The sequence below is a fragment of the Suricata suricatta genome, chromosome 11, assembly GCF_006229205.1.
Source record: "Suricata suricatta isolate VVHF042 chromosome 11, meerkat_22Aug2017_6uvM2_HiC, whole genome shotgun sequence".
Taxonomy (NCBI): Eukaryota; Metazoa; Chordata; class Mammalia; order Carnivora; family Herpestidae; genus Suricata; species Suricata suricatta.
The window spans coordinates 99,325,185-99,340,037 of record NC_043710.1 but is presented as its reverse complement, the minus strand read 5'-3'; the positions used below and the strand labels follow the sequence as shown (position 1 = coordinate 99,340,037).

The 14,853-nt window shown below is 43.5% G+C and overlaps 1 protein-coding gene across 7 annotated transcripts; it reads left to right on the top strand.

Moving 5' to 3' along the window:
- Positions 1-609: 609 nt before the first annotated feature.
- On the top strand, positions 610-14,486 carry SLN (sarcolipin). Of its 7 annotated transcripts, XR_003915528.1 has the most exons (4): positions 8,701-9,269; positions 10,291-10,415; positions 10,946-10,985; positions 14,231-14,288. XR_003915528.1 is itself a non-coding variant. In XM_029957680.1 (3 exons), the coding sequence occupies exon 3, from the start codon at positions 14,304-14,306 to the stop codon at positions 14,397-14,399; it is 96 nt and encodes a 31-aa protein (XP_029813540.1). In that variant the 5' UTR covers positions 9,286-10,415; positions 10,946-10,985; positions 14,231-14,303; the 3' UTR covers positions 14,400-14,486. The 7 variants fall into 7 exon arrangements, 5 of the variants coding, with proteins under 5 accessions (XP_029813541.1, XP_029813542.1, XP_029813540.1 ...); XM_029957680.1 differs by lacking the exon at positions 8,701-9,269 and having other exon boundaries at positions 9,286-10,415; positions 14,231-14,486; XM_029957681.1 differs by lacking the exons at positions 8,701-9,269; positions 10,291-10,415; positions 10,946-10,985 and adding an exon at positions 610-630 and having other exon boundaries at positions 14,231-14,486.
- The last annotated feature ends 367 nt before the right edge of the window (positions 14,487-14,853 follow it).

Genomic DNA, 14,853 nt, shown 5'->3' with positions numbered 1-14,853 from the left:
GTACCAGTTTGCGTTCCCCCCAATAGTGAAAGAGGGTTCCCATTTCTCCAAATCCTCGCCAACATCTGTTGTTTCCTGAGTTTTTAATTTTAGCCACCCTGACTGATGTGAGGTGGTATCTCAATGTGGTTTTAATTTGTATTTCCCTGATGATGAGCCATGTTGAGCATCTTTTCATGTGTCTGTTAGCCATTTTCATATCTTCTTTGGAAAAGTGGCTATTCATGTCTTCTGTTCATTTCTCCACTGGATTATTTGTTTTTTGGGTTTTGAGTTTGGTAAGTTCTTTATAGATTTTGGATACGGACCCTTTGTCCATTATGTCATTTGCAAATATCTTCTCGTATCCTGTTGGTTGACTTTTAGTTTTGTTGATTGTTTCCTTTGCTGTGCAGAAGCTTTTTATCTTGATAGGGTCCCAGAGGTTCATTTTTTAAAGTTTATTTATTTATTTTTGAAAGAGACAGAGACAGAGCACATGAGCAGGGAAGCAGCAGAGAGAGAGGGGAGAGAGAGAATCCCAAGCAGGATCTGCACTGCCAGTGTGGAACCCGATGTGAGGCTTGAACTCATGAACTGCGAGACCATGACCTGAGCCGAAACCAAGAGTCAGAAATTTAACCAACTGAGGTACTAGCCACTCCCTACCCACCCAAGAGTTCATTTTTGCTTTTATATACCTTGCCTTCAGAGACATGTTGAGTAAGAAGTTGCTGTGGCTAGGGACAAAAAGGTTGTTGCTTGTTTTCTCCTCTAGGATTTTGATGGTTTCCTGTCTGGCATTTAGGTCTTTCATCCATTTTGAGTTGATTTTTGTGTATGGTGTAAGACAGTGGTCTAGTTTCATTCTTCTGCATGTTGCTGTCCAGTTCTCCCATTTGCTAAAGAGACTGTCCTTTTTCCATTGGATACTCTTTCCTGCTTTTTTAAAGGTTAGTTGGCCATACATTTATGGGTCCATTTCTGGGTTCTCTATTCTATTGCATTTATTTTTTATGTTTAATTAATCACTACAGCCAACCTGGGGCTCAAACTCACAACCCTGAGATCAAGAGATGCACGCTCCACTGACTGAGCCAGCCAGGCGTCCCTCAAAAACAATGGAAAAACTGCTATGGACAAATGCAGAGAGGGACACTACAGGGTTCAGCAGGGCCTGAAGGCTCATGGTGCTCCGGAAGCTGGGACTGGAAGCAGGGCAAAGGCCTCACTGACTTCATGAGATCAAGCACTAAACACACTCCAGTGGCGATGAGGATGGAGAGCGGTTTTCTTCTTCAAGATGGCGGACAAAGGCTCTTTCCTTCACTCTCAAGTATCACCGAGGTCCTGCAAACATGAGGATGCTCAGTGTCCTGAGAAACAGTCATCAATCCATAAATAAGGACATTTATAACTAAACAAAGAGTGCTAACAGAATAATCTGGAAAGGCCTTAATGTTTAAAACTCTCAAAAAAGAATTCCCTAAAGGCAGAACTACCATCCGTAAAATAAGATGGGAGTTTATGAGAGCAGAAGAGCCAGACATGAAAATGAACCTATGGGAAATCTTGGAAATAAAATAGAGTCACAAAATATAAAAATGTAAATGATGGGCTAAATAGTAATCTTGCAGGAGCCAAAGAGAGCGATAATGAATTAGAAGATAGAATAAAAGGAATGTTCCAGGATACGAAGACAGAGAGATGTGAAAAATGAGGGACAATTTGAGAAATATGGAAGAATGGGATGCAGAACATTAAAAAAAGTTAAAATCTTGGGGCCCCTGGGTGGCTCAGTCGGTTAAGCATCAGGCTTCGGCTCAGGTCACGATCTCACAGTTTATGGGTTTGGGCCCCACGTAGGGCTCTGTGCTGACAGCTAGCTCAGAGCCTGGAGCCTGCTTCAGATTCTGTGTCTCCCTCTGTCTCTCCCCTGCTCACACTGTCTCTCTCTGTCTCTCAAAAATAAATAAAAAACATTAAAAAAAGTTAAAATCTTAAAAATCACTAGAAAGAAGATAGGTCAAGGAGATCAGTAGCAGACCCCTCCATCATTGCAGTAGAAACCAGAAAACAATGCAGTTAATTGATTCAAAGTCCTGAGAGAAAAAGAAATGTAAACATAAACTTTGATACTTGGAAAAATTACGAAAACATTTAATGAGCAATTTTCTAGTAATATAATAATTTGCCAGAATCGACTTATGAATAAATAGGAAGCCTATCAAGTGGGACCTATACCCAGGAAAAGTCATGAAATCAGGAGTCAAAAATTTCCTCTCTTACTCCATAAAGGTCACCAGGCCCATATAGTTTAGGAACCTGTGGTTGCAAATCTTAAAAAGAAAAGAAGGGAAGATCTATTTTATACAAACTGTTTCAGAGAAGAAACAGGGAAACCTCCCTGTCAGGCTAGCGTAATCTAGATGCTGAATCTAAAAGGTTTCATTGCAGAACGTGGGCTGCACCCCAGATTCACAGCAGCTGCTTTATCTGGGGGGATGGGAAGGAGCAGAGAGAGCCGTGATGGTTCAATGGGGCCTCAGCTTCATCAGTCACATTTTAATTCCCGTGTTTATAAAGGACAGGAAGCAATATGACAAAGATATTAAGGATTGTTAATTTTGTGTGGTAGGCACATTTAAATTATTTTGTACATTTCTAAATGTAAAACTTTCTTTCTAAAATATTTATGGGGCGCCTGAGTGGCTCAGTCGGTTAAGCCTCCGACTTCGGCTCAGGTTAGATCTCACGTTCGTGGGTTCAGGCCCCACGTCAGGCTCTGTGCAGACAGCTAGCTCAGAGCCTGGAGCCTGCTTCCGGTTCTGTATCTCCTTCTCTCTCTGCCCCTCCACTTCTCATGCTCTGTCTCTCTCTGTATCAAAAATAAATAATACATTAAAAAAATTTTTTTTAATATTTATAACAAATCATGTTGCTGCTCAGCTTTAATAGCAAAGAAAATCATCCCTTTAAAGCATTTTATGTACTGACCCAAAAACCAGCTCTCAGACCTAATCAGTGGTGAGGAGCCTAGAATGTATTATCTTTGATCAAGAAATCCCGAGTAGTTCAAATTACTTCAGGTCTTGTGAACACCATCTTTTTTCACGTAAATTGGTAAAAGGTTCGAGGGTTTTATTTTTTAGAACATTCACAAGTCTCCAGAGTTGAACAGTTATTAATCAACAAATCATTTTTACATTCACATATGTATTTTTTAAGATTTCTTTTCCTTTTTTAAATGGTTATTTATTTTAAGAGAGAAAGGAAGGGGGGCAGAGAGACAGGGAGAGAGGGAATCTGAAGCAGGCTTTGCGCTGTCAGCACAGAGTCCAACGCAGGGCTCGATCGCACGAACTGTGAGGTCATGACCTGAGGCAAGATCAAGTCTCAGATGCCCAACCGAATGAGCCACGCAGGTGCCCCCAGACGTATTTTTATTCAGCAAACTTCTGTGGGGTGCCCACTGTTTTCTTTGTACTACCTGACTAGGCACTGGGTCTCCGGGGTGAAAGATCCAAGCTCTGTTCTCAAGTTAGGGAGACAGACAAGAAGGTCAATGCTGACAAAAGAGTAGAATTTGTAGTGTATAGGGCAGCATGGGTCCCAGCCTTAAAGATCAGGGGATGTGACGTTTGAACCCAGTACTGTTGCTAATCGTCAAACAAAAGCAGGTGGTGTTGAAGGAAGGGAGAAAGGATGTTCTCATCAAAGGGAATGGGAGCACCCAGAGAGAGCGTCTGAAGTGCTGCCAAGTCTGGGATTGTTGGAGAGGATGGCAGCAGTGCGGTTAGAAGCCAGGTCACTGCAGGCTGTTGTCTGCAGCCGAAGATTCTGAGCTTCCCCTGGGAGCTACAGGACGCCACCGACACACAGAGCAGTACGCTTGCTATCTGGAGTGCAGAGAAGGCAGTTTCCACTCTGACCACGATGGAAAGACAGTTAGTGGGAAGCACAGGATGTGGATGTGGTACGGCCTGAACTTGAGCCTGAGTGTGTCTGGTGCTGTACTCCCAGACATGTCAGTACACGTCTTACGTACTGATAGTGCAGACCTGAAAGAGGTCGATTTGCCCCGGGAGCGTAGCCACCTCCCTGGAGAGAATTCATTCTAAGCGACGGTAAGTTTAGTGTTACACGTTAGTGGTGGAAGGGAAGAAGTGAGTCCGAGACAACCAGATGCCTATTACTTCTATGTAGTCCCTGGCTGAACTTCCCCATGAACTCCTGTCTGGGAAGACCCTGGGATGAGAGCAAGGAGGTCTGCCTTTGGTATTCCTCAACAGGGCGGAACACACAGAAAGAGACATGCTTCCTCACTGCCCCTCGCACTGGTCAAAACCTGCGGTTCCCAGCGGAGGCGGCTGCAGAGGAAGAGCCTCTTGGAGGCACGAGACAAGGCAAGCCGTGGTGATGCCTGGGAGATGCATCCATTTTGGAAGGGGCCGGGGTGTCTTCCCTTTGGGCTGGTAGTCAGTGGGAGTGGCTGACAATTAAGGGGAGAGCTGTGGCATCTAGCGGAAGAGGGGCAGAATAGGAGAAAAGGTTAGCTGGCTGGGTTTTGCTAACACAGGGGTACCCCCATGAGGACACAGGTAGAATTGTGTGTGGGGTGTGGGGACCCCCTTTGCTCTTTACACTGGCAAACGAGGGCAAAAACCAGCAAAATGCAAGCTGACGAGAGTAGGCCTGAACCACTTCTCCCAGATAAGCTGCTCAAATTCCCAGAATATGAGCCCCTGGCAACTTCACATCACTTACTGTAAAAGTGTAAGAGGTTAGGTTACTCCCCAGGCTCTAGAACAAGAGCCCAATCCCTCTCAGAGATAGTACGTCCCTCATCCAAAAGGAAACCTAGCCAGTAGCTCGCCTCGGGCTAATCTTCTTCCTCCTTTGAGGCACATGGGCTTTGTCATTGCCTCTACAGAGAGCAGAACCGGAGTTTCACGATTCTTCATGACCTTGTTCTCTCTGCTGTAACAGCCGTGGCTGGAGCCAAAACAGACTCGTTCACAGAGAACAGGCAATTTTGTCCCATCCTCATACGTCATGTTGAGATTGCATTTGTGTTAGTCTGACTGACAGGTTCTCAAAAGAGATACAGTGAAATCCTCCGTCAAGTTCACCAGGATCCAGAAGGTTTCGCGTAGGCGTGTCTGGCTCATCTCCCCGAACAGCTCGGTAACAGCACCTCAAAAGACTGCTGAATTCTTATTTTCCATCAGAAAAATCACAAAGCCCATCTGAAATCTGGGCGTGTTTGGAGGGCAGATGGTATTAGCCTAGTAGTAAACACATTTTTGGCTGCTTCTTTTTTCTCCCTGGTTGCTATGTTTAATGTGCTGAGGGCAAGCTGTTTGCTTGCGGAATCTTATTATAGAGCAGAAATATACTTGTTCCAGAGAAGAGGAATTTAACTGGTTCCAAGTCAAATGATGTTAACAGGTGTCATCTCACCAACCCAGGACTTAAAATGGGTTATTATAAAAAGGACGAATACACAGCTTTCTGGCTCTCGCTCCCACCTGTTATGCAAGACTGCATGCCCCTGCAGTGTTCCTCCTGATTATTTCCAGCAGCTTGAGGAGGTGGTTGATATGCACTCACGCCCCAGTCCTGATGGCTTTCTCGCTCTTCAGGCTTAACGCTACTCTCTGCTATTATTTGCCTTAATGCAACTGCAAGTAAGTCTCCATCGGTATTGCTGCCTCGGCCAAGCTCTGTGACACCGGAAGAAAGTAACATTGCAGGTGCCGTGGAGGTGCCGAGGTCCGTGAGAATCCCTCTGTCCTGTTCAGTGCTCCGGAGCACTGTTGGGGTTAAATTGGTAAAAAGAGCAATGGGGTTTTGATGCATAGCCCTCTCTCTCTGCTAGGACCCAGACCCAGAGCTATGGTAAGAAGGATGGGGAATATGTGGGTGCAGTGGCCTCGAGAATGTGCCTCTCTCCACAGCAATGTCCTTGAGGTGGACCCCCGCTGCTGTGCTCCGAAATCACAGTCACTTTTGCACAGAAGCGATGGCCGCCACGGGCTGCTCCCTGTCGATGATGAGCATGGGGGGACACGAAGGTCGGCTCATCCCTGGGAGACGGGGACCGGCTCTGACGCACAGCTGTGACCTGAGGCTCCCTCATAACCTGCTCGAAGTATCCTCAGAACTGGATTGTAGTTCTAGCATGGGAGATGCTTCTCCCCCGTCTCCCTTCCTTTCTGCCCTGTCTCTTTCTCTTGCTGAGCAGTGACTCTCTCGGTTTCCCCTCTTCCCTCTGTATTTTCTCTCCCGGGCACTTCCCCTAATATATTTTTCTTCTGCACATTTACTCCCGTCTTGGCGTCTGCTTCTCATGAGACCAGTGAGTCTGTGTGCAGTGCAGTGGAGTGACTCTCTGTTCTCCTGCTGAACCACACCTATCCTCTTGACCACCTCCCTTCAGAGGAGTGTTCTGTTCCAGGTGGTGTCTGGATTCTTTTATGAGTAGATTTGACATTGACCTCAACTTCCCACACTCATGTTTGCCGGGTATGCTCGGACATGTCCGGGTCCTCGGCTTGGGCTGAACCCCTTGCTGTACATTCTGGAGCATCAATTATGATATTTGTTGGTTCGATCCATGGCTAGAGAACAAGTAAATACTAAAGACTATCCTTGCCTTTGAAATGAAAATCCAGTTAGTGAGACAAAAATCACACATATGCCACAAGCGTTTAAGAATACAGATAATAAAGGAGAGGTCTGAGTGGCTCAGTTGATTAAGCATCTGACTCTTGATTTTGGCTCAAAAGTTCATGGATTTGAGTCCCATGTTGGGCTCTGCACAGAAAGTGTGGAGCCTTCCTGAATTCTCTCTCTCTGTCCCTCCCCCGCTTGCACTCTTTCTCTCTCAAAATAAATAAATAGGCATTAAGTGTATTTAAAAAAGAATACAGAAAATAATCATTACTTTTTCTTTTTTTTAGTGTTTTATTTATTTTTGAGAAAGAAAGAGAGAGAGCAACAGCATGAGCAGGGGAGGGCCAGAGAGAGAGGGAGACACAGAATCCGAAGATAGGCTCCAGGCTCTGAGCTGTCAGCACAGAGCCCGATATGGGGCTCAAACCCAGGAACCGTGAAATCATGACCTGAGCCGAAGCCGGACACTTAACCAACTGAGCCACCCAGGGGGCCCTATTCATTACTTTTTCAAGGGCATGCAGAGAACTTCAAGAAATAGGGTTTCCTCTTTCTCTGGGCTTGTACTTAGGTATTTGGGATGATGAAAAAGCACGGCAGACAGTGGTTTCTTCCCCCCTGAGCAGCTCCCCGACCAGCTGGATGTGAAGACGTGAAGGTGAGAAAGGCGCTGTCATCATCGGATTCATTACCATGACGTGCTAAGAGCTTATCACCTTTCATCAGGCCTTACGGATTTCTTACTGATTTTTTCCCATTGTGTCATAGACTTGACACAGAGCTCACGGACTGACATGAGGTGTTCACTGCTTACTTCCCAAAGGGAAAAGGTGGATGGAAATGGGAAATAAATTGAACAACCCACGTGAGCTCCTAAGCAGGCACAAAAGCTCCACATTAATTCTCAAATTTTACACCTCTATTCTCTATTTTACACCTAACAATGTATAGTGGTAGTGGGTCGGGGGAGGAGGGTCGGGGACATAAATGCCACTTAGATCATTGGTATCAGTGTCAAGGTGAATATGATGTAGTTGACATTTTTGGCCCTTGGCTAAATTCTACATTAATAGGCATAGAAATAATGTCAAAGATTTTTTAGTACTTCTTGTTGACGGGCAGATCAGCACCTTGAAAGAAAGTTGATATGGCCTGAATGCTGTCAAATCAAGGGAATTGCTCACAGAAAGGAAAATATCAGCCGACTTTAAGGAAGGTTAATTGACCTTGAGAGCTTGTTTGGAGGTTCTAGCAGGAAGCGCAGCTACTCGTATACCCTTGACTGAAGAACAGTCCTCCTCTATATGGGATGGTCGTCCTCTTCAACCGAGCGCGCAGCTTCGGGAGGGACGCACATGGAGCGGTGAGGGAGGAAGGGGACACCCGCCTAGCCAGCCAGATCAGCCGAATCAACCCTGGCGATCAATGGGGTGACAGATGTCGCAGCCAGATCGCCCTCACATCCAAGGAAGGTTAATTGAAAGGGATGCATTTGCTTTGGTATTAAGGTTTGAAATCTTGTTATTCTCATTTCTTAAATGAGTAATATTGATTTTTCAAATAGATCTGCAGATCTTCATACCCTTAGGCATTGGAATACTTGTCAGGTAACTGGGTGGCTGGAGAGATTTTTCTGGAGTGATTAGGTCAAATTAATAACAAGCTAATTTCTCAATGTTAACTCCAGTCTCTCGTGACGTCACAGGATAAGCCACTAATATGCAGAAGCTTCTGCAGGCTTTATCAGGGAGTTTGTCAATGTACTGGCCATAGTGGTCCCTGGTATAAATTGGATAAACTTAAATGGGACAACCAAGTAGACAAATTGAACTGACTCATGATTAAGCGGTAGGATTATCCCTCCACGTTACATTGAAATTGACCAGTTTGACCAAATTGACAGTGTTGGCGAGGTGTTCTGGAACATTTCCCCACTGTATTTAATGTTTTACATATCGTAGAGCTAATTCTGTTTTGAATAATATAAAAAAAATAAATGCTTGTCCCCTAAATGCAATACCAAACATATGGTGTAGTATGAATCTGATTCTACATGAGTCAAAAAGGATACAGGTTTTTCAAGTATCAGATTCCTTTACCAAAAATATCTTGGGAATTTGAGATTGTATCTGTGCAGTCTAAACATGAATAAAGAGTAGGAGAAAGGATTTCCCCCTCCTTTGGGTGGTGAGATTAATGGCTGATATAAATTGTCTTTACGGCTTAATATTTTCAACTTTTCTCTAATAAATATATTACTTTTTAATTGCCCACAAAATAATTTTGAGTGGTTAAAAAAAGGTACAGGTGTGGCTTGGTGACTAAGAAAACACTCCCCACATTTGAAATGATCTGGCAAGGGCTTGGAGGCAAAAGACAGAAATCTGACTACATTTAAGAGGTTTGCCAGATGGGAACAGATAATTGCCAATGTTCGATTGTGCTGTAGTTATTACATACTATTTGTCACTTCACAAGGCTGTCTTTTTACAAGGCATGTGGTGACAGAATGTTGTGTTAACATCATCTAGCACTGGCTTTGTGTTGAAAATGAAGAAATGGACTGGAAAGTCTTTTAGTAATGTCTCTGAGGAGGAGAACAGCGGGGCAAGGTTTGACTATGAACGCAACAACATGAGGAATTTTGCTTGCTAAGCCTTCTGGGAATGACTTAGTTTGATTGACCCTAAGTAGGAATTCAGAGGGGCATTTTCTCTGTTGTCTATAAAGAAGGGATTTGCTGAGCAAACACAACTGCTGGGGTCCCCTTCTTTCGAGTCCAGTTAAATACTTCAGGGGGCTCCAGTGACCTCCAGACATCTGAAATGTTGATGTAAACTCATCTTAACAGCCTAGTTTTCATCAGTGTTTATATTTCAAAGTTATACAGTTCTCTTTCTTGAGGACAGATTCCATAATGTGTGGTTTCACTTGTTTCAACCCGCTCTCCTCTTACCCCCTTGGTCTCTACAGAGGACTGAGTTTTGCTGTAGGGGTTGGCCGCAGTGTTGGTTTACTGACAGAGATATATAAACCAGGGCTCCCACAGCTGTTTCAGATGAAACTGTATATTAATGTGTAAACTTCCAAAATACAGCTTAGCTGGAATCGTACGCAGAACAGGTGACTGAGGAGATCAGTTTCACTGCTTGGATGATGGTCAGTTTTGAAGGAGCCAGAGATGCCTGTTGAATTCTGGTGTCTGCGTGGTTCGGGAGGTGTGTGTGGAAGGCAGAGAAGTCTTCGCATTTCCAATAGTTAAGGATATGGGTGGTAAAGTGAGGTCATATTTTGACACCCTCACATGCTGAGTAGGAGGAGCAGCCAATTTCGGCACCCATCTGTTAATATTAGTCTATTACTCTTGGTTTATTGGGTTTCAAACACTTGTTAGAGATACTCATGAAGATGTAAAGGATGAATTTAAAATCCACATCCATTGTACCTAAAGTCAACTGGAAGAAGAGAGGACTTGAAGTCCCTGCGGGGTTAATACAAATCAGCAGCCAAAGGAATAGAGTCTTAGTCAACATATTTCTGTGTTCCCCCTAAACACAAATAGCCTCAAACCATTGGAGGTTGTCCTCTGAGATGTTTCATCAGTGACATCACAGTGCTTGCCACCTCCCTCAGACTACTTTAGGTCCTGCCCAGAATCCAGGACTCAGAGAGCCTGGGAGAGGAGCAGGAGTTGGAGCCCAAGTTGCAGAGAGAGAGAAGAAGCCTATCACAGACACTTGTGTCCTTGACCTCCTCAGGTGACAGAGGGTTTTTATACTTAGCATAGAATATGTGTGCGTGTGCATGTGGGTGTGTGTACAAGTTGCAAATGAGAAGCACAGAAGCATGTTTACATATCTTGATGAAATAGGCAATACCTGTTGTACACAGTATTTTTTAAGATATAAAGAGTATTACTTATTCTTGCTTTCCTTTTTTCCATCTCATGATGTGTGTTTTCCTCCTTCCTAATTCTCAAAGCCCCCATTCAAAGAAAGTCAATGTCAATTTATTCAGAGCTTTTCTGGTTTTTATTTCACCCATATGGCAATCACTTTGGATCATATGGTGCGATCTTGACTCCAGGGAGATTTATAATGAGGCCAAAATTGTCTTTGTGGGTAATAGCAGAAAAATGGAAGGTTGCTAATCTCAATTTCTAACTAACTTTGGTCTGAATGTGCATGAAAATAAAGTTCACTTCTTACTATTAGCATATGTGTTGATTAAATTGAATTCATTAGAAATTCTCACCTTAACTCTTTGTGCTTTATTCATTTAAATACAGATATTTAAGTTCATCATCAAAGTGCAAGAAATAGTAAGAGGTAAGCTGTAGGAAAGAAAGAAGTATATGAGGTAGCCCATCAACTCAGAGACGACTGAGAAAAAAACATAAAGAATCATAAAGCATATTTTGAACAATAATTATAAAGCAACACCTGTATACTGTCACCCAGGTCAGGAAAGAGATCACTGCTGGCAGCCCAGAAATCCATTCTTGATCATTTCTCCCTTCTGCACTACCGTAGGTAATCACCATCTTGATTGCTGAGATCATCTTGTTCATGCTTTTCTTTATAATTTTACATCCTATGTCAACATTCCTCAACAATATGATTACCTCCCTTGTTCTGGGTCTTGTATAAATGGAATCATATTCTAGTTTCTTTTTTAAATTCTCCTTTGGCCCAAGAGTTATTTTGTGAGATCCAAGTATCTTATTAAATGTTTCTATAGTTCATATATTTTCTTTGCTCTATGGCATTCGAATGTATGAATATACCCCAATACACCATCTATTCCGCTGTTGATGAACCCCTGAGTTGTTTCGAGCTTGGGGATGTTATGAAAATGTTGCTGTGAATACTCTTGGCGATGTGTCCTGGTGCATACGTACTGCATTTCTGGAGTAGAAGTGAAATGGCTGGAGAAGACAGAATTAGCATTATCAGCCTTAATTTAAAAAATGTCAAATTGTTTTCGCGAAGTGTTGAAAATGTACACAAACTTTGTGTGGTCAGGGCAGTTAGCTGCAGTAATACCCCCTTCTTGAATCACTCCTGTGTAGTAACCATATTCTCACAACTACTAGCCAGCTGCCAGGTCTAATTCGGCCTCACACCTTGCTGTGTGTCATTGCACAAACAACATTACTTCTGTCTCAAAGTCAGTTTCTCAGTTACAATCCTAGGACACATAAAAATCATGGTAACGTTTGCCTGCGTGGTAAAGGTCACAGAATTGTGAAGGTCACACACACAGAGCTATGGCCAGCTGTCAATAATATGTTCTGAGTTTGTTCCTGTTGGGCCACTCTCCATGGATCCCTTCCTTTAAGCGCTTAATCTACTAAGCAGGTCTGGTGGGACAGTGATTTGCCCTCCCTGAATTGGGTTGATCATTAGAAATAGTCTCTGTCTCTCTTGTCTTGCATATCTCTATATTTCTTCAAAATGTACCCAAATAAATTAGCATTTGGACCAGGATTTGATTTTATTTAAAAATTCATAGAGGGATGCCTAGGTGGCTCAGTCGGTGAAGCATTCGACTTCAGCTCACGTCTTGATCTTACAGCTTGGCTCTCGTGAGTTCGAGCCCCAGGGGTGGGCTCAGGGCTGACATTTCAGAGTCTAGAACCCACTTCAGATTCTGTACCTCTGTCTTTCTCTCTGCCCTTCCCCTTGCTGCACTCTGTCTCTGTTTCTGTCTTTCAAAAACAGTTTTAAAAAACTCATGGAGAAGAGTCTGCCCATGGTCTCTTTTGCCCCCAGGCTCCCTGCCTGAATTCCTCACCTCCCCAATCTTTGAGGTCTTGTGTATATTCTACGCCTTTTCTCTACTTCTTTTATCCCTTCATTTTCTCCCTTTTACTTTCTCCTTCAAGCAAATCTGTGTAAAAAGTTTCATCGGCAAGATACTGTATTCTTCATGTGGAGGGCCAAAAGATGGATGAGAATTAGAAGGAAAATGATCCAAAAATCAGTCATTATTAGTCATATTTTTTTAAGGCAAGATTGAACAACCTCCTGGCTGTCGCCAGCTGGTTGGAACTTGCGTGTTATTACGCTGACCATTACATAATGTGAAGAATGATTCCTTAGTTGGTTTATGTAATTAATCATTTGGTCCATTAATTATATAATAAACACAGTAATTAAAATTCATAATTCAGTCCAGTTAGATGGTTAAGAATGCCATGCAGGGTCGAAGCTTGCTAACAACCCTTCCTATCCCCTGAACTTCCACCCTTAACAATAAACGAAACACTCCCTGTACCTAAACATTTTGGCTTCAGAGTATCAAAAATTTTAGTATCTAGGTATCTAAAATTTTATCTCTAAGCTCTAATTTCATTTGGTTTGCACACACAAAGTGCCCATCATGCCCCTCGCGAAGGTAATAATCTGATTGACTATATTGCATGTGTTACCAAAGTATGGTTTCCTGCGTGCACTATCTGTACAAATTATAAAGATACCATCCCTGCTCTTTGAAGTGTTTACAATATAGGCACATCCTGCACTTGACTAAAAATAGCTGGCAGAAGCCCTTTTGGAAATAGAAGTACCCATGAGGTTAACACTTGCTCTTTTGACTGCATGCCTGCTCTGCGAGGGACTTCTGGTTGACCCCAGTGGGCTCCGTGCCGAACGCAGGGCTTACAAGAGGCCAAGCAGCTGCTGCACACGCTTCATGCTTTCACGGGGTCAGGCGAAGACCTATGGCGGCCAGAAACTTGAGAGCTTATGGGGTCCTCCTCCTATACGCAAATCAGTGCTAGAACAGATGCTAACCCACACCACGTTTGGGGCTTTTTTTTTGTTTTGGTGACCTTGCTTGCTGGTATTCTAAGTTAGAAAAGCAAGCACACACATAAACACACACACTGAAGAGAGAAAATAGAATCTTTTGTGTTTTATCCAAAGTGTCTATATGTTTATCACAAGAAAAAAAATCAGGACTTTATTGGATTTTTTTCACATTAGGCAGAAAAGCCATGTTCTTCTTATTAGTCAGGGTTCTTCAGAGAAACAGAACCAATAGTGTATGTGTATATGTGTGTTGATATTGAGTTGGATATAGATAGACATATAGATAAAATTGGCTTATGTGATTATGGAGGCCAACCAGTCCCAGGTCTACAGGGGAGGGCAGCAGTCTGGAGAGCCAGAAAGAGCTGAGGCTGTAGTTCAAAGATAGGCCGGAGGCTAGAAATTTAAGATAAAGGCGTTGGTAGGGTTGATTGCCTCTGAGGCCTCTCTCCTCGGCTGGTATGTGACAGCCTTGCCTTCACATGGTCTTTCTTTGTACATGTCTGCGTCCTCATCTTTTTTTCTTAGAAAAACACCAGTCATAATGGGTTAAGGTCCATCTTGATGGCCTCCTTTAAGCTGAATTACCTTTTGAAGGACCCTGTCTCCAAATACAGTCACACACTGAGATGCTGGGTGTCAGGATTCCAACACAGAAATTTTGTTGGGGACCCAGTTCAGCCCCTCACACTCTCCTCTTCCACAATGAGGAAAGCATGCTCATTAATCTTCCCATGTTCTCTGTAACTTTCTGTTAGGTGAGGACAAGCAGGAGGTCTCTGGTACGCCCTCAGGAGTCTGCCTTCACTTCTCACCGAGCCAACTCTCAGGATGGGGATATCCACTCGGGAGCTGTTCCTCAACTTCACCATTGTGCTGATTACCGTTATTCTCATGTGGCTCCTTGTGAGGTCCTATCAGTACTGAGAAGCCATGTTACGCTCCTGGGATTGACTGCATCTCTGCAGAGCTGCCTGCTGTGTGCCCTGAGCTCCCACTGCTGTCTCGGGATGGCATTCTCGGCACCCCAAGGCACTTCTGACCTGCCCTCAAGATACCCGAGGTGCCTCCAGTGTTAGGATCAATTGTGGGTACTCTAAAGATGCTGTTCTCAAGGGCTGCTAAGTATTTGCCAGTGAGCATTAGATTTATTCCTCAACTCTTCGTGCAGATGTGTTAGACAAAGCCACAAGGTTAAAATTAAATAATTCATGATGATGTAGAATTGTAACAAGCCCCCGATCTGTCTTAACCCACACATCCCTTCAACCCACACTGTCTGCAACCAAACTCTAAATCAACTCACCAGAAGAAAGAAATGTTAGAAGTCATTGTCAACCCCTATAGCTATCATGTGAATAAAGTTAACTCAACCACAAAA

Bases quoted from the DNA above. Each gene is read 5' to 3' on its own strand.
- SLN (XM_029957681.1), top strand. From the start codon at position 14,304: ATGGGGATATCCACTCGGGAGCTGTTCCTCAACTTCACCATTGTGCTG.